The 19,148-nt window shown below is 38.5% G+C and overlaps 2 protein-coding genes across 7 annotated transcripts in view; one reads left to right on the top strand and one right to left on the bottom strand.

Annotated features, from left to right (window-relative positions):
- Positions 1–4,350, bottom strand: part of EFL1 (elongation factor like GTPase 1) — a 130,604-nt gene extending 126,254 nt beyond the window's left edge. For all 6 annotated transcript variants that reach the window (XR_010588201.2, XM_065548292.2, XM_045397397.3 and 3 more), the window contains exons 1-3: positions 4,267–4,350; positions 3,347–3,456; positions 2,733–2,800 (exon numbers count right to left, since the gene is read on the bottom strand). Coding sequence is in view for 4 of the 6 variants with exons in the window: in XM_045397397.3 (XP_045253332.2) it covers positions 2,733–2,800; positions 3,347–3,437 (159 nt within the window). In the remaining 2 variants the exon portion in view is untranslated. The remainder of the gene's footprint in view (positions 1–2,732; positions 2,801–3,346; positions 3,457–4,266) is intronic.
- Positions 4,351–4,474: 124 nt separating this feature from the next.
- LOC107126553 (stabilizer of axonemal microtubules 2) overlaps positions 4,475–19,148 on the top strand; it is a 29,443-nt gene continuing 14,769 nt past the window's right edge. Inside the window, 4 exon segments of the mRNA XM_065548293.2 lie at positions 4,475–4,589; positions 7,238–7,417; positions 13,275–13,294; positions 13,297–13,473. Coding sequence (XP_065404365.1) covers positions 4,537–4,589; positions 7,238–7,417; positions 13,275–13,294; positions 13,297–13,473 — 430 coding nt within the window. The 5' untranslated portion in view covers positions 4,475–4,536.

Consider the following 19,148-nt stretch of genomic DNA (forward strand, 5'->3'; position numbering starts at 1 on the left):
TATGAATAGAAAAGTTTTTTTAACACTTCATCATTGAGCTCAATCTTCATTCTAGGTTTTTTATAAATATCCCACATCAGATTACAGAAGTTCTCTTCTGTAACTACGTTGCAAAGAGGTTTTATCACAATAGATGTTGAATTTTACTACATGTCTTTATTATCTGTTGAAATGATCATGATTTTCTTCCTTTAATCTATTAATATAGTGAAATTACATGTTAAACCAATCTTGAATTCCTTGGGACAAACTCGATTTGGATATGAATAATCAGCTTTTTATACTATGCTGAATTCTGTTTCTTAATGAGGATTATAATTTTTGCATCCATAATCATAAGGTTGGTATATAATTCTCCTGTCTTGTATTATCCTTAACAGACTTTTGGTATCAAAGTTATGCTATCTTCATATGATTTGGAGAATACTGCCAATTGTTGGGTTTTTCTCTGCTATATTTTGAAATGGTTTAAGTAGGACTGAAATTATTCGTTGAATGTTTGGCAGAACTAGAGAGTTAAACCATATGGGTCTTTTCTTTATGGAAAGATTTTTGCCAACCAATTCAATTTCTTTTTTTTTTTTTTTTGAGATGGAGTCTCACTCAGTCGCCCAGGCTGGAGTGCAGTGGCGCAATCCCGGCTCACTGCAAGCTCCGCCTCCCGGGTTCACACCATTCTCCTGCCTCAGCCTCCTGAGTAGCTGGGACTACAGGCGCCCGCCACCACTCCTGGCTAATTTTTTGTATTTTTAGTAGAGACAGGGTTTCATCAATTTCTTAAACGACTATAGAATAATTCAAGTTTCCTATTTCTTCTTGACTCCATTTTAGTAAGTTATGTTTTCCAGACAATTTTCCAGTTTAGCACTTTTAAATTTTAAGTTTACTGGCACAGAGTTGTTCATTATATCCTATTAATACCCTTATTAACTTCTGTAGCATTTTTCTTTCCTGGTATCACTTATATCTGCCCCCTCTCTTTTCTTCTTGATCATCTTGCTGGTATTTTGTCAGCTGTATTACTCTTCTTTAAAGTCATTCATTCAAAAATATTTATTTATATATACTATGCTTTGTATATGTCCAAAGTACAGTGAGCCACACTAGGAACATTAGCAGGTCAAAAGTGTCAAATGTTCCTCAACAATGTCAATGAAAAACAAAACAAAAACGTTTCCTAGTCAAGATAATCAAAAATTATCTATATTGCTAGTAACTGTTTCAATTAATAACATTATATTTTTAGAGCAACTTTAAGTTTACAGAAAAATCGACTGAAGGTTCCCACATACTCTCTCCTTCCACCCACACAGTTTCCCCTATTATATCTATCTTGTATTAGTATATGGTGTGATACACTTGTTACAACTGATGAACCAATATTGATGCATTATGATTAATTAAAGTCCATAGTTTACATTAGGGTTCACTCTTTGTTAGCTGGGTTAATCTTTTCCAAAAACAAACTTCTGGCTTCATTGATCCTTTCTATAAAATGTCTATTTACTATTTCATTAATTTATGCTTTACTATTTCCTTTCATCTACTTATTTTAGAGTTATTGTACCTTCTCTAAATTCTCAAGTGGGGAAAATATAAGTATTTCATTATTTCACTCAACCTAGTTTTTTCAGCCTCCTCTAGATAGTATCTTGGGCCAGCTTCCCTCCCAACCCACACATCAATTCCCAAATCGACCTTCAACTCTACTGGGTCTACTCTGTGGATTCAATTTTACTTCTCCATCTCCTCTTCTCTTTGTTCTCTGTCACCTGATAAACCCTATTGATCATATCCTAAATTCATTATGGAAACGAATACATCTTTATTTTCCTACTGGCAAGTAAATTATTCCAAGCCCTTAAAACTCATAGCTACAAATAAAGATCTCTTTAATTTTATTTCCTCAAACACTATTTTCAGGCTAGGTGTGGTGGCTCACACCTGTAATTCTAGCACTTTGGGAAGTCAAGGCAGGAGGACTGCTTGAGCCCAAGAGTTCAAGATCAGCCCTGGGGAACATGGCAAAATCCTGTCTCTACAAAAAATTAGCCATGTGTGTTTGTGTGCACCTGTAGTCCCAGGTACCCAAGAGGAGGAGGTGGGAGGATCACCTGAGCCCAAGAGGGCGAGGCTGCAGTGAGCCGTGCATGATCACACCACTGCACTCTAGCCTGGGCAACAGAAAGAGATCCTGTCTCAAAAACAAAAATCAAAAAGCCGCTATTTTCATCACAATCCTCAGGCACAAGCAGCTTTCCTTTGATACTTAGGTTACCTTTTAAGGTATTCTATAATCTATTCTCCCTGCCAGTATGTTTTCTCTGTCACTAGCCTCTAGGCAAATGCTCCGCTCAAATAAAGCACAACACACAAGTTAGCCTTTATCTGTGTTATTTCTGACCACCTGGTAGTTTTTCTGTCTTCTCCTCAAACCATGCAACTTATTCACCTACAAGGAATCTCTTTCACTGTGAAATCTTCCAAAATTGTGTATCATTTGCTTGTTGCAAAAACTCACTTTTGCACTTATAAAATATTAATATAAAGCAATACAAAGCAATATAGAAGTAACTATTTTCTCATCAGCCATTTAATCTTGCAAAATGGATTGGCAGCTTTTAGATGCAAGAACAATGTTTTATACCCTTTTGGATCGCTAAAGAACACAGGAAATGGTTCATCACATTGTTGACTGAAATGCAACAAGTATTTATAAAATAAGAACATACCTTGCCTGCTAGGCGGCTGGAGATGATTCCATTGCTAGATATAAGACAGTCAGTCAGAGTAGTTTTTCCTGTTAAATAAAATAGGGACATCAATTCAAATATATGTCTTTCTTAAAAGGGGTCATGGATCATACCTATAGATTTTAAATCTGGCCAGAAGAATTGGTTTAGTAAAGATTTTCAATTTACCTATGCTAGGTAACAAAAGACAAAAGAGATTTATTAGACTTTTGAACAGAATATCATCAGGAAGGACATAGATGCTAGCACTCTATAATGCTGTAATCTTATCTCCAACCCTGTGGATCTAATCACCCTCATCTGAAAAGTTGTGAAGCAACTTAAAGCCATTTCAAAAACAAAAAATTCAAGTTCTGGTTTAAAAAACAACATGACATACTATAAAGAAGAATGCTACTCACTAGGTAACTGTGTTCATTTCAATCGCTTTATAGCAAGGCAGGCTTCCCCAACATCACAGAAAACTTTTAAAGGAAAGAAGACTTGCTTCTTAGCAAACACCACTCTCAGCTGCCCACAGCTTCACTCCACTGAGACATACAGAGACACACCTCCCTTATTTATCAAAACAAGCACTTAAAAAGGATTCTTACCATGGTCAACGTGAGCCAAAACACAAATATTCCTGATGTTGGCAGTGTTTTTCTGGAGATGAATCATCTTATCCAAACTGTTGAGCACCATGGTTACTTATTTCCTGTGACTAAAAATTAAGTAATTATTAGCCCAGAGGCTAAAGGTCGGGGCAAAAGAAAAAAAAAATAAACGCTAGGAGGTGGCAAGGCTTCTCAAACCCCTTAAACTAAGAACCCAGTGAATGTTTATTGATGAGACACACCACCTAGGCCTAAGTCCCGTTCGAGCACCAAAGTCAATATCCTAGCACGATTACACTTAAGGAGTTTGCTTATCCTTCCGGATCCGAAGGCTGCGATGAATCACGCAGCTCGAGGCGGCTGGGTGCGCAGTGACACCAGTAACCCTGCCGGTGGAGAAGTACTCGGGTAAACTTCTCCAGGCCAATGACCACGTACAGGAAGGGTTGCATGCAGGAGGGAGAGAAGATGCTGAAGATGATGCTCCCTTTCTCTCTTCAGTCTTCCCCCAAGTCCCTCATTCTGACATTCTCGCTAGTCCTCGCGGGAGGTCGAATACCCAGCTTTATTCCTGCCCACGGAGCCCGAACAAAGTTTTGGGTCACGTGCTTATTATCCAAGCAGGTGCACTGCCGGTCTTTCATTCCTTTCTAAACAAAAAGGAAAAACCTCTACACTACATGCCCTTCATTTCGGCAGGGTCCCGGATTCGTTCTCTTTGAGAATCGCTGGTCCACACAGACAGGCCACCGCCCCGGCCCCAGACTGGAAGCGACACTCCGGGGACCACCGCTCCCAGCCAGGGCTCGGCCCCAGGCCCCGTTCCCGCCTCAGAGCCGCAGCGAGCGGGGTCCTCCAAGCACCGCCCAGAGGCTGGCAGAGGAGGATGCAAGTCCCCAGCGCGAGCCCGCACTCACCGGCGGCAGCAGCCCCACCAGCCCAGCTTCTCCTCTCGGGTCACAGCCAGCCACACCAAGAGCTTCCGAAACACAAAGATCTCTGCGGGTTCTGCACGCCCGCGCGCCAGGGGGCGGGGCCGGCTGACGCTCGACCTTTCACCCGCGTGTCTCTGACGCCACCGGAAGCCGGCGCCGGGTCTGTCACCAGGCATTCCTCTGTTGCCTTGACTACGGCGGGCGCTATGGGAGTGGAGAAGCCGCAAGTGCTGAGGCAAGGTGGAGGAAGGCATGGGAGCCAAGAGCATGAGGAGCTGGTGTCTGTGTCAGATTTGTACCTGCGGGTAAGAAATGGCTGGTGTAGTGGCGGGCCGGGGCTTGGGAGCCGACCTAGGGCCTAGGTGCACGGAGCTGGCTCCTCGGGAACCCTGAGAATGGCCGTCCCCCGCAGATCAAGGGACGAGGACGCAGCGACATCCCCACTTATCCCGTTCCACGAATACTCGCTCCGCACCCGCCGGCTACCTGGGGGTAAAACGTTTCTTTGTAGCCCCTGAGACTCCCAATCAAGGATGCAAAGTAAAATGCCACCCAGGCCGGGTAAATAATATATGTGAAGCAGCGACGGGATATAAGACTGGTGAGTAGTGGGATGTGATCCGACTGGGAGAATGCATTTCCACCCCGTCATCCCTCACCACAAAGATGAGAAAGAACAGTGCTCAAGGCCCTGAGTCTGCAACCCATATCACACTTTCTTTCATCTGCTTTCTGTCCTCCCAGCCAGACCATATTCGCATTCCCGTCCCGTTCTTTGGGATCCGCCTGACTGAAAAGGCAGTATAGTAGTCCCCACCCTGAAACCTAGAATCCAACTGAGTCTTGCCTAACAACCTTCCATCACCTAGAAACACAGTCTTCTCCTTCCTCAGCTTCACTGTTGACCCAGGGATTAGATCATTATTTGCTAAGTAAATATGAAAGTGTCAATCCCTTCGTATTTGTAATCCCCTTCAAAGAAAACACCTGCATGTTGATGGAAAGCAGTTTTTTTTGATAGCCTCATAATAAACACAGTTCGTAATTAGAAGTAGATTAAAATATCAACAAATTAACTTTGGGTGTATGAATCTGCAGACTGGTGTGCAGGAGACAATTTTTACTTTTTTCCTAATTTACATTTAACGCAAGTTCCTTTCTCATTCAACTGTTAGGAAATTCAGTCTTCATTATGTTGAGGGCTACCCTTGGAATGGTGTGATTTTACTTTTTCTTTGTTTTTGGTTGTGGTTGTTTTGTTTTTTAAGGGTTTTATTTTTATTTTTGGATAATGCAATAAATACACAAGAGGTGTCATAAAAATCCATAATATTGTAAAATATCTATATTATAAAACACTTTCATAATTCTATCTTCCACAGATAACAAATGTTCTTTAAGACTTGTTTTACATGTGCATTGATTTTTTTTTTTTTTTTTTTTTTGAGACAGTGTCTCACTCCATCGCCAGGCTGCAGTGCAGTGGCGTAATCTCAGCTCACTGCAATCTCCGCTTCCCGGGTTCAAGCAATTCTTCTGCCTCAGCCTCTCGAGTAGCTGGGATTACAGGCTCATGCCACCACACCCAGTTAATTTTTGTATTTTTAGTAGATCTCCTGACCTCATGATCCACCCGCCTCGGCCTCCCAAAGTGCTGGGATTACAGGCGTGAGCTACTGCGCCTGGCCTGCATCGATTTTATTTTATTTTTTTAAAAAGAGAATATTCTGAGCATACTATTCTACAATCCAGTTTTTTACTATTTACAATCTCACCATCTTCCAGTGACCATGCATAAAGGTCACCCTCATTCTCTTAAATAACTGTATACTATTAGCTTATATGATATATTGGTCAAGGTTCTTAGTTATGGATAACATAACCTCCTTTCATTAGTTTAGGCAAAAAGGAATTTATTAAGGCGTGTTTATATATAGAGAGAGAGAGGTCACTTGGAAGAACTTAAGAAATCATTTTCAAAATAAGCTTCCAGGAAAAACTTCCAAAAATTTTACCACAGAACAGGACTGACAAGAGGCCACTGCCTCTGCCATAATCAGAAAATTGCAACAGAGCTGTAGACTCCAGAATCACTCGTCTCTTCCATGGTCAAGAAGCTGCCAAGTTAGGAAACCAGCTTGCAAATCAGGATGCCACCTAACAACTTCTAACTCCAATCTCTTGTTGCCTCTATTACGTTCATGCAAGCAAAAAAAAAATGTTGTGCCTTGACTCTCTCCTTATGTAGCTCTGTTCTGAGTCAAAGTATCATGTGAATACATGTAGCAGGTGAAACCTAATTTCTATGTGGAACCTTTCTGCAAGAGCCTGGGAAAAACCCTAGGCTTTTTAGGACTAATAGGAAAAACTCTATTAGTTTTTCAGCTTCTATAGTGTAACAAGACACTAAATTGTTATGAGACACTGAATTGCTGTGCTTCCACCACATAGGGATAGACCATTATTTATAGATTGTTTTTGTAAACATCATTACAGAGGAAACAGTTTTTGGTTTTTTTTTGTTTTTGTTTTTGTTTTTTTTGAGACAGAGTCTTGCTGGGTTGCCCAGGCTGGAGTGCAGTGGCACGATCTTGGCTCACTGCAAGCTCCGCCTCCCAGGTTCACGCCATTCCCCTGCCTCAGCCTCCCGAGTAGCTGGGACTAGAGACACCTGCCACCAAGTCCGGCTAATTTTTTTTGTATTTTTAGTAGAGACAGGGTTTCACCCTGTTAGTCAGGATGATCTCGATCTCCTGACTTTGTGAATCGCCCGCCTCAGCCTCCCAAAGTGCTGGGATTACAGGCGTGAGCCGCTGCACCCAGCCCAGTTTTTGGTTTTTCAGTAAAGCTCTAGAATTTAGAAACTGTGAGTTTATTGGAGGTCTCTGATTAAAATGCAATTACAACACAAAATGTTTTTTGAGGTTAATCTTTCCATTGATTTTTTGCACAGCCGACATCATTGTCCACATGGAATCACAAGGATTTATGAAAATTCTGGGGTGTTTTGCCCTACAACTGAATATTTGGAAAAATATCCTATGTATGACAATGTTCTTCCAGCTCAGAGTCTTAAACCCAAGCAAGAAATTCAAGCATGCTGTGGTAAAATGGAAGGAATAACTACATTTAAGTAAATATTTAGTAACTATTTGCTTTACTTATTTTTCTCTCAACTCTTCTGGTGTCAATAAAGTTTTCTAGCTATTTAAATTACTGTTTACTTAAGTTGAACCAATTTAATAGGCAACAGACTAGTTAAGTCACAACTTGAAAAAAAAACAGAAAAATACGAATTAAGTTAGGTTGACAAAGTGTGAGAAGAAAAAAGGGATATAAAAAGTTCTATTTTTTTTTAACTTCCTAAAATATCTCATATTTATCTACTTTCCACTGTTACCACCACCTAGACCAGGGTGTCTTATCTTTTGGCTTCACTGGGCCACATTGGCAGAATTGTCTTGGGCCACATGTAAAATACAATAACACCAACCACAGCTGATGAGCTAAAAAAAAAAAAATCACAGGAAAATCTCATAATGTTTTAAGGAAGTTTATGAATTTATGTTGGACCTCATTCAAAGCCGTCCTGGGCCGCATGCAGCCCATAGGCTGCAGGTTGGACAAGCTTAACCTAGAGGTTATAATAATATCTGAATCTACTCTAGTTTTTGCAGTTTGATCTGTTTTCAATACTTCAGCCTGCCCAAATGATTTTAAAATGCAAACCAAACCCTATCACTTCTTTGCTTAAAATACCCTTAAACTTTCCCATTGTGTTTAACACAAACCAGAATCCTTATCAAAACCATGTAGAGGCATGGTTTGCTCACTACTTAATTCTCTAATTCATTTTCACTGTAGTGCCCTTTTCACTTTTATGCTCCATCCCATGGGCCATTTTTCATTTCCTTGAAAGTGCCAGGTTTTCCTTATCTCAGAGTCTTCCAAGATACTATTTTCCCTACCTGCAATTTTCCTTCCCTCTCTTAGCTAATGCTCATTCAATCTGTAGATCTCAACTAAATTATCACTTGAATAAGCCTTCTCTGACACTTCATCCAGTTTTCAGATTAGGTAAAATTCTTCTATGTAAGCTCCCAAAGCACCTTCCTGTTATTTATCATTAGATTGGTTTCAGTGTTTCATGAAAGCAGGAACTAAGTCTTTTGTTATCTCAGCATTCTATTTTTAGAAAACTAATAACAATGCCTACTAGCACATAGTAGGTACCCAATATTTGTTCAGTGAGTGATGAACACAAATCTTCTTAAGCCTATACTTTTCATTTGGACTGACCTTTTTTGATCTCTGTATTTTTGTCAGTTAGCTAGATTATGTATTATATTTACTCATTATTTTATTTAAACTGTTAATGTATATACTATATTCAAGGTACAATCTTGGTGTTAAGTATAAAAATGTCAATAAGTTTATGAACCCCAAATATCTGAGGTAGGTCTCAGTTAATTTAGAAAGTTCATTTTGCCAAGGTTGAGGGTGCGTGCTGGTGACACAGCCTCAGGAGGTCCCAATAATATGTGCCGAAGGTGGTCAGAGCACAGTTTGGTTTTATACGTTTTAGGGAGACACACGTCAATCAACATGTATGTAAGATGAGTATTTGTTCGTTCTGGAAAGGCGGGACAACTCGAAGCTGGGAGTGAGCTTGCAGGTCATAGGTAGATAAGAGACAAATGGTTGCATTCTTTTGAGTTTCTGATGAGCTTCTCCAAAGGAAGCAATCAGATACACATTTATCTCAGTGAGCAGAGGGGTGACTTTGAAGATAATGGGAGACAGGTTTGCCCTAAGCAGTTCCCAGCTTCACTTTTCCCCTTAGCTTAGTGATTTTGGGGCCCCAAGATTTATCTTCCTTTCACAAGTTGAAGTTCCTGCTTCCTAGTGACTTGTACATCATATTTCTATAATTTAGAGTTTTAAAAATGATCTGTAACAGCTTTAGATTTTGATGTTAGCCATTTTCATTTCAGATGCATCTCATTCTTATATAGCAAAGATACAAACTTTCTTATTTATTTATTTATTTATTTTTAAAATTATTATTATACTTTAAACTTTCAAACTTTTAGTCTAATATTTCTATTTTTAACACTTCAGGCATTCCTTGCAGTAATAATACTTTGGTGACTCTAGTTACTTGTGTAGGTGTATGGCTCTTCCACAGATGGAAGATTTTACTTAGTCCTCAGATTTTGGTATGCAGTAGTGCCATCTAGAAGTGTTGCAATTGCAGATTCCAGGTCTCCATCTAAAAGAGCCAGTAGATAATAGAGTGGGTCTCAGGAAACTGCATTTTTAACCGGCATTGCTAGTGATTCTGTTGCCACTGATTCAGTGCAGTAGGTCAGGAACTGGACTGCTCACTGAGGATAACATGGAACATAAAACAGAGACGGTCTTTGCTTTACTGTTGTTTATAGTGTTGTGGGAAAGTCCAGATATGAAAATATCAGATAAATAACTAAGATAATTATGGATTATAATAAGTGAGATGAGGATATTCAATAACTGGTTGAGACTGATTAAATGGGAATGGTTGCTCTTTTTTCTTCACTTTATTAATATTTCTTTCTTGATGCCATAATGGTTCATATTAGAGATTTGAAATAAATTTTACAATATTTGTGTTTATTGAACAAAGATTTTGCTTTTAACCAGTTCTAAATGTAGAAATTGAGAAAATTTAACCTGCCATATCTTTCTTTTAAAAGGCAATTGCTTTTCAATTCTGAATTTCCCCAGTTGACTTATTCAAATAAGCTTTAATAATTAAAAAAAAAAAAAGCAAGAAATGTCCCAAAGGTCCAAATATACTAATAAAACTAAAATATTCATTTCTTAAATTGTCATCTCTTCACTTAGTACAACATTGGATCTTTTCTTTATATTTTCACTGGGAAACTAGCAGTATTTCTAAGAGTCATAATCTAGAAGCTTGAAACTCTTGCTTGACTCCCTCATGTTGACTGTGTTGACTATGCAGTAGGAAGTGGATTTATCTGTACAAACAAAGAAGCATTCTGTACCTTTGTATAGTACAGGAAGTGACTGTGTAAAGAGGTGTCTGAACTTGTACAAGATTTTGGATCCTTTATAGCAGTACTGTTGTAGCTCACTTAGATGACTGCCAGAGTTGGCAGGAAGCCTGCCCTGAAGGAGTAGGATTCTAGACACATCAAATGTTTCAGGATATATCACATGAATAAGACTGCATTCACCCTCTACTACTACATAGAAAGCGGCTTTGGGTTTGGAGGTATACTTTCTAACACTTAACTAGTCTAACCAGAGAAACTGAGAGTTCTAAGCTTTTGCTTTGCTTTTCCCTTCCTGATTCTCTCACTTCCTGACTGCATTTTAGCCTATTCCCCTCTAGTTAGTATTTGGGAAGAGCAAAGAACAACTGACATGTCTTGGGAGGCAGAGGTATGTGATTTCTACTACTCTTCATTCATTAAATAAAAAATTATTAAGCATTTGTTAAGCATCAAGCACTATACTAGACACCTGGGATACAGTGGTGATCAAAAGCAGTCATGATCTCTGTGCTGACAGATGTTGCAACCTATTAGAGATGGTAATCAAAAACATTACTCAAAATAAGTCTAAAATTGCAACAGTGATAAGATCTATGAAGGATAGGCACAGGTACCTTGACATCCAGAACAAGAGTTTGACTTTATCAGGGAAATAAGAAAAATAAGTCAAAACCTGAAGGATATTAAATTAGCTGGATTAAGAGGGGGAAGGAAATGCATTCCAAGCAGAGAGAGAGAGAGTAACATGTAGCAGGAAGGAGCATGGAAGGGAGAAAAGTATCAAAGAGGGCCAGCTGGAGCAGAGAAAGCAAGAGGAAGCGTGGTGAGAGCTGAGGCTAGTGAAGGAGACCAGGCAGAGCCTTTAAGCCATGTTCAGTGTCGTCTATGTCCTTACAGTAATAAGAAGCCATGAAAATTTTTCTGCTTTGTTTTTTTGGTAGAGGGTAGAGTTGGGGAGGAAGGAAGTTAAGGAAGAGGCCAGGGAGATAAGGGCAAGAATGACCTGATGAGATTTACACGGGAAAGAGTTACTCAGGTGCCATGTGGAGAAAAGATTGGAGGGAGAACTAGAGTGGATGTGGGTAAATGAGTTTTGAAAGTTATTGAAGTGATTCAAATGAGCTGTTGCAAAAACTTTGCATATTATGGTAGTGGCAGATGTGGAGAAAAGTGGTTAGATTTGAGGGAGATTTATGAGGCAAAATTGACAGTAGTTGACGATGGACTAGATAGGGGAGAGAATTGAAGTATGAAGGGAGAGTCCTAGATTTCTGACTCTGTGTCTGAAGCGATGGTGATAGCATTCACTTAAATAGAGAGCAAGCAAAAAGGACCACATTTATTAAGGGGAAATAATGAGTTGATTTGGGACATACTAAGTTTTGAGTTGCCACTGAATATCCAAGAGACCATCATAGATGCCGGTATGGAGCTCAGAGAAGAGGTCTAAGCTGAGATGTAAATTTGAGGCTTATTTCAATCTAGGTAGTAATCGAAGCAGTGGGAGTAGAAGAGTTATCCTCAGGAGTGAACAGTGGATGAAAAGAAGTATGTGTAGGTAGGTCCAAGTCTTGAGGAATGCTAACATGTATTTAATGACCGAGTAAAGGTAGATGAAGTTGTATAGGAGACTGGCAAGAAATAATAAGGAAGTCAGGAAGAGCAAGTTTCCTAGAAACAGACAGTGTGGACAATAATGTCAGTTACTACTGGAGAGGTCAAGTAAGATGAGGATTAAAAATGTTCGATGAATTTAATCACATGGAAGACATGGCGAACCTTAGAGCTGTATTAGGGAAGTGGCAGTCCTGGAAACCAGAGTGAAATGGATTGGAAGTGGTGAGAAAACAGTTAATTAGTCTAAGAAGTTATGTTGTAAATAGAAGAATTCAGTGAGGGGTTTGGGTTCTTTGGAGAACTTCCAGACATATGCAACAAATATTGATTAATACAAGATAGTTTAATCACAAAATGAGTGATGTGCCAATAGAGTCCAGAAGAAAAAAGCAATCCATGAAGTCTTGGGGTAGTAACAGTAGTGGCTACCATATTGATCTTACTATGTACCAAGCAGTCTTAAAAGCATGTGTGTATATCCTTAAAAACAACTCTGTGAGATAGAAGATATTATTGTCCCATATTATATATAAAGAAACTGGGGCATAAACAGGTTAATGAAGTTATCCAAGGTCCTGCAGCTAGTAAATGACAGAGCCAGGATTTGGACGTAGGTGGTCTGATCAGTCTAAGTTTGTGTTCTTCTCCATTCCTCAGTTTTTACCTCAGGGTCTGCAGTACTACTTCTGTCACATAATGTTATATAGCACCCAGGTTGGCTGCATTACCAGCTGGCATCCATCCATGACAAGGAATTCTGGGAGATCCAAAGATGAGGAACATTCATATCTATAATCTGAATGTGATTTATGTCTAAAGACGAGAGTTACTAATCATTTAACAATAAGCGAGAAAACAGCATGAATTCAAAAAGAAGAAAGTATGCCAAAATAATTTGCTGGAGACTTTAAGTAGGATGAATAAGGACTTTGACAAAGTGGACTCAGGGGGAATATATTTTTTAAACTTTTCAGGTTTAGTAAAGTTTACCTGAAATTTCCTTCCAGGTTAGAAAACAATCAAATACTTGAGGATATTGTTTACTGAAGATCCAATTAACTGAGATCTATTGTAATGATGTTTTAAAAACTAGGATTTTTGATATATTTACTTTTCTGAAGATATTTAGTCACTGGATAGGACCTTATGAAAATTCATTTACTTCTTTCAAGTAGTTTATCAACTATTATGATTTTAATATCTTCTCAGACTTTCCAAGTAAAAAAAAAGCCTTGACATTTTCCATACTTCATTGAAATAATTAGAAATAAAAGAACTTGTGAGGCTATGTTTCAAATTTATATATTTCAGGTTGGATTATCATCCTTATGAAATAAACAGCCTCACCATGTGCCAGAAGAATATAAACCAAAACAAGAGAAGATTGATCTTGGTACTACCTACAAACGGGATTTTAATTCATACAAAGTGCAGCCTGTGGCAATAGTCCGGCCTTTGGAGAGACAACAAGTTAAAAAAGGAAGGTTGGACACTGTCCCAACTTATAAAGGTAACTTGCCATTTCATAAATGAAGGAGCCAAAAAACTAAAATTCACTTCCAGCTTTAACATCTAGTATCAAATTATAACTTTGGTGTGCTGCCAAACTTAGCCTCCATGGCTTAGGAAAGAACATTTCTCTCTTTGGCAAAATAGTATTGTATAGTAACAAAAGAAAGTAAACCATTTGTCTGATTGAGAGGTAAAAGACCCACATTCCCATCCAAATTCATCTACTTTATTAGTTTTCGCTGTCTCAAAACGTGAAAAACAAAGAATGCCATTAAACAAGCATTATGTCACATTTGTCACTTCATGTCACATTTACTTGGCATTATTCTTTTCTTCCTATCCTAGAAAAAGTTGAAATGCTTCCGAGAGTATTGGGATCTTTGAAGTCAAATAAATATCAATGCTTTTCTGCATTCAAGTCCTGAACCAACCTATAAAGCAAAAGAGTTACCAGATAGAGAAGCAAAATGTTACTTTTACACTGATAAAGGATAAAATAGAGAATGAAGCTTTCATCTGTATGCAGGCGATTCCTGATACTGAACCTCAGAATTAGATAGGCTTATCTACCCCATGATAGACAGTGCCAAATTGGGTCCTGCTCCTCTAAGAATTCTGGCATGGTGGAAGGGTGTGAATACTTTCTCTTTGCAGGCAACTGACTTAGAGGAGTACGAGTTGAGCCATGTATGTTTTTCTTTCCAGAAACCTGTTTTTTTTGTTGTGGTTGTTTTTGGGTTTTTTTGAGACAGAGTCTTGTTCTGTCGCCCAGGCTAGCGTGCAATGGCATGATCTTGGCCCCCTGCAACCTCCACCTCCTGGGTTAAAGCAATTATCCCACCTTAGCCTCCCAAGTAGCTGGGATTATAGGTGCACACCACCACATCCAGCTAATTTTTTGTATTTTTAGTAGAGATGGTGTTTCACCATGTTGGCCAGGCTAGTCACGAACTCCTGACCTCAAGTGATCCACCCACCTCAACCTCCCAAAGTGCTGGGATCAAAGGCGTGAGCCACTGCATCTGGTCCAAAAACCTGATTTTAAAATACTCTAATACTTTTGAGGAGTGGGGTCTTTGTTTTTTTAAAATAGGCTTCCCCCCCCAACCCAAAATGGAGGCTTACTCTATTGCCCAGGCTGGAGTACAGTGGTGCAATCTTGGCTCACTGCAGCCTCTTTTTCCTGGGTTCAAGCAATTCTCCTGCCACAGCCTCCTGAGTAGCTGGGATTACAGGCATCCGCCACTACACCTGGCTAATTTTTGTACTTTTAGTAGAGATGGGGTTTCACCATGTTGGCCAGGCTGGTCTCGAACTCCTGACCTCAAGTGATCCACCCATCTCAGCCTCCCAAAGTGCTGGGATTAACAGGCGTGACCACCGCACCTGGCCTAAAAATAGGCTATTTTAGGCTTATATTGATTTTGATTTATGATAGTAGGTATTATTTTTATATCCTTTTATTAATGATATAATTACATATATAGGATTACATTATTTCCATTGGTTATGTAAAATAGCTGAATGGATATGTCCTAATATAAAACACTTTTGTAAGAGTGATACCATCAATAATCAAAGTAATGATTCATACTTTATTTAGGTAATAGTTAAATGCATACTTTTTCTTTAAATTTCATGCCTACCTGTTCAACGAGTAACTAAAGTGCAGGATATCAATATACTTTCATCTATAAGCCTACCCATTAGGGAGGTCAAGAAAATGTTTTTTCTGTTTTTTAAATCTTTGAGCACATAACATACTACACAAAGAACAAATTGTGAAGACTGTGAATGTTGAAGAAGTATAATTAAATGTAGCATAGAGCAATTGCTGATATAGATTGATATGCACAGGAGAGAATGTACTGTGTAAAATTTGACATAAAGAATAATTGATGAAGATGAATTTGGTCTTTTTTCATTTGTTTGTTTTTTGAGATGGAGTCTTGCTCTGTCACCCAGGCTAGAGTGTAGTAGCACGATCTCGGCTCACTGCAACGTCCGCCTCCCGAGTTCAAGCAATTCTCCTGCCTCAGCCTCCTGAGTACCTAGGATTACAGGCATGAGCCACCACGCCTGGCTAATTTTTATATTTTTAGTAGAGACAGAGTTTCACCATGTTGGTCATGCTGGTCTTGAACTCCTCACCTTGCGATTCACCTGCCTCAGCCTCCCAAAGTGCTGGGATTACAGGCATGAGCCATGATATTTGGTCTCTTATACAATCATATTAAGATTTTCTTTTTTTCTACAAGATCCATAAGAAATATACCAGTAATACTGTTGTCCCCTGATGCTGGGAACATGGACACACAACACACGTACACACTTATACCAACACTACTAGCTTTCCATGACCTGAGTTTCCTGTAGATTCCGATACTTCCACTCCTGTGGTTATAGTTCAAGCATAAGGAATTTTGAGTTCCTCTGGCATTCTCACTACTGAACTTTCTTAGTCAGCAAAGGTGATGTTTTGTATTTCAGGTTTTCAGGCATGAGACAACAAAAACACTAAGAGCCAAGGTTCTACTTCCATACTCTGTATGATTGTACTGCAGGTTTTGTAGATAACCTATTTAAGAACAATTCTGCAGCTGAAGAGAAGTCACAGTGGGAAGGTACTCTCACTGTCCTCCTTTGGAAGGCCAAGGTGGGTGAATCACAGGGTCAGCAGTTCGAGACCAGCCTGGCCAACATGGTGAAACCCCATCTCTACTAAAAATACAAAAAATTAGCTGGGCGTGATGGTAGGTGCCTGTAATCCCAGCTACTCAGGAGTCTGAGGCAGGAGAATCTCTTGAACCTGGGAGGTGGAATTGCAGTGCGCCAAGAACTGCACTCCAGCCTGGGCAACAGTGCGTTACTTTGTCTCAAAAAAAAAAAAAAGTATTTGAAATAAATGAAAATAGAGTCACAATATACCAAAACTTCTGGAATGTGGCAAAAGCAGGGTTAAGAGGAAAGTTTATAGTGCTAAATGCCTATATCAAAAAGATAGAAATAGCTCAAATTAACAACCTAACCTTGCAACTAAAAGTACTAGCAACATAATAACAAACTAAACCCAAAGCTAACAGAAGAAATAATTACAATCAGAGCAGAACTGAATTAAATGGAGACCCCCAAAACCATTCAAAGGATCAGTGAAGCAAAAAGTTCATTTTTGAAAAGATAAACAAGATGGATAAACCACTAGCTAGATTAACAAAAAAAGACATCCAAATAAGCACAATCAAAAATTACAAAAGTAGCATCACAATTGATCCCACAGAAATACAAAAGATGCTCAGAGAATATTATGAACATCTCTATGTACACAAATTAGAAAGTCTAGAGGAAATAGATAAATTCCTGGAAACACAAATTCCCAAGATTGAACCAGGAAGAAACAAATCCTGAACAGATAATAATGAGTAAGGAAATTGAATCAGTTAAAAAAAAAAAAAAAAAAAAAAAAAAAAAAGAGCCGTGGACCAAATGGGTTCACAGCTGAATTCTACCAGACATAGAAAGAACAGCTGGTACCAACCCTACTGAAAGTACTCCAAAAAATTGAGGACGAGGGACTACTTCCTGGCTCACTCTATGAAACTAGTATGATCCTGATACCAAAATTTGACAAAGACACAAAAAAGAAAACTACAGACCATTGTACCTGAACACAGATGCAAAAATCCTCAGAAAATACTAGCACACCAAATCCAGCAGCATATCAAAAAGTTAATTCACCACAGTCAAGTGGGTTTTATTCCTGGGATGCAAGGATTGTCCCACATATGCAAATCAATAAATGTGATTCACCACATAAACAGAATTAAAAACAAAAATCATATGTTCATCTCAGTAGATGCAGAAAAAGCATTTGATAAAATCCAACATCCCTTCATGATAAAAACTCTCGAAAAAACTAGGCATTAAAGGAACATACCTCAAAATAATAAGAGCCATCTATGACAAACCCACAGCCAACATCATACTGAATTGACAAAAAACTGGAAGCATTCCCTTTGAGAACTGGAATAAGACAAGGATGCCCACTCTTATCACTCATATTTAACAGTGTTGGGAATGCTAGTGTTGGAAATTATGTCTCTTCACTGACAATGTAATTTATACCTGGGAAGCCCTAAAGATTCTACCAAAAGACGCTTAGACCTAATAAATGAATTCAGCAAAGTCTCAGGATAAAAAAATCAATGCACAAAAATCAGTAACACCTCTATACACCAGTAATCTTCAAGCTGGGAATCAAATCAAGAACATAATCCCGTTTACAATAGCCACACACACTCACAGTACCTGGGCATACATCTAATGAAGGAGGTGAATGATCTCTGTAAGGAGAAGGAAATCATAAACTATACAAATGGAAAAGCATTCTATGATCATGGATAGGAAGATTCAATATCTTTAAAATGTCATGCTACACAAAACAATCTACAAATTACCTATATATATATATATATATATATATATATATATATATATATATATATTTTTTTTTTTTTTTTGGCAGAATTAGAGAAAAACTATTCTAAAATTTGTATGGAACCCCAAAAGAGCCTGAATAGCCAAGGCAATCCTAAACAAAAAGAATAAAGCCAGAGGCGTTACATCTCCCAACTTCAAACTGTATTATAAAGCTACACTAACCAAAACAGCATGGTACTGGTACAAACATAGACACATAGACCAATGGAACAGAATGGAGACCCCTGAAATTAAGCCAGACACCTACAACCACCTGATCGTCAACAAAATTGGCAAAAATAAACAATAGGGAAAGGACTCCGTATTCCATAAATGATGCTGGAAAAACTGGCTAACCATATGCAGAAGGATGAAACTGGACTCCTACCTTTCACTGTGTACCAAAATTAACTCAAGATGGAGTAAAGGCTTAAATGTAAGACCCCAAACTCTAAAAATCCTAAAAGAAAACCTAGGAAATACTCTTCTAGATATTGCCTTAGGCAAAGAATTTATATTTTAAGTGCTCAAAAGCAAATGCAATAAAAATTGACACATGGGTCTTAAACTAGAGAGTTTCTGCACAGGAAGAAAAACTACCAACAAAGTTACAAACAAGTTACATAATAGAAAATATTCACAAACTATGCATCCAACAAAGGACTAATATCCAGAATCTATAACTAAGTTAAATAAATCAACAAGAAAAGATAACATTAAAAGATGGGCAAAGGACGTGAGAAGACAGTTCTTGAAAGAAAACGTACAAGTAACCAACAAACACGTGAAAATATTTTCAACATCACTTATCATGAGAGAGATGTAAATGAAAACCACAATGAGATACTATCTCATACCAGTCAGAATGGCAATTATTTAAAAAGTAAAAAAAAAAAAAAAAAAAAAAAAAAAAAGATGCTGGTGAGGTTCCAAAGAAAACGGAACACTTATGTACTGTTGGTGGGAATACAAATTAGTCCAGCCCCTTTGGAAAGCAGTTTGGAGATTACTCAAAGAACTAAAGGTAGAATTACCATTCAACCAAACAATCTCATTACTGGGTATATAACCAACGAAAAATAAATCATTCTGTCTGCACTTGTATGTTCATTGTAGCACTTTTCACAATAGCAAAGACATGGAATCAACACAGGTGCCCATCAATGGTGAATCATATAAAGAAAATGCAGTATATAT

The sequence above is a fragment of the Macaca fascicularis genome, chromosome 7, assembly GCF_037993035.2.
Source record: "Macaca fascicularis isolate 582-1 chromosome 7, T2T-MFA8v1.1".
NCBI classification, from domain to species: domain Eukaryota; kingdom Metazoa; phylum Chordata; class Mammalia; order Primates; family Cercopithecidae; genus Macaca; species Macaca fascicularis.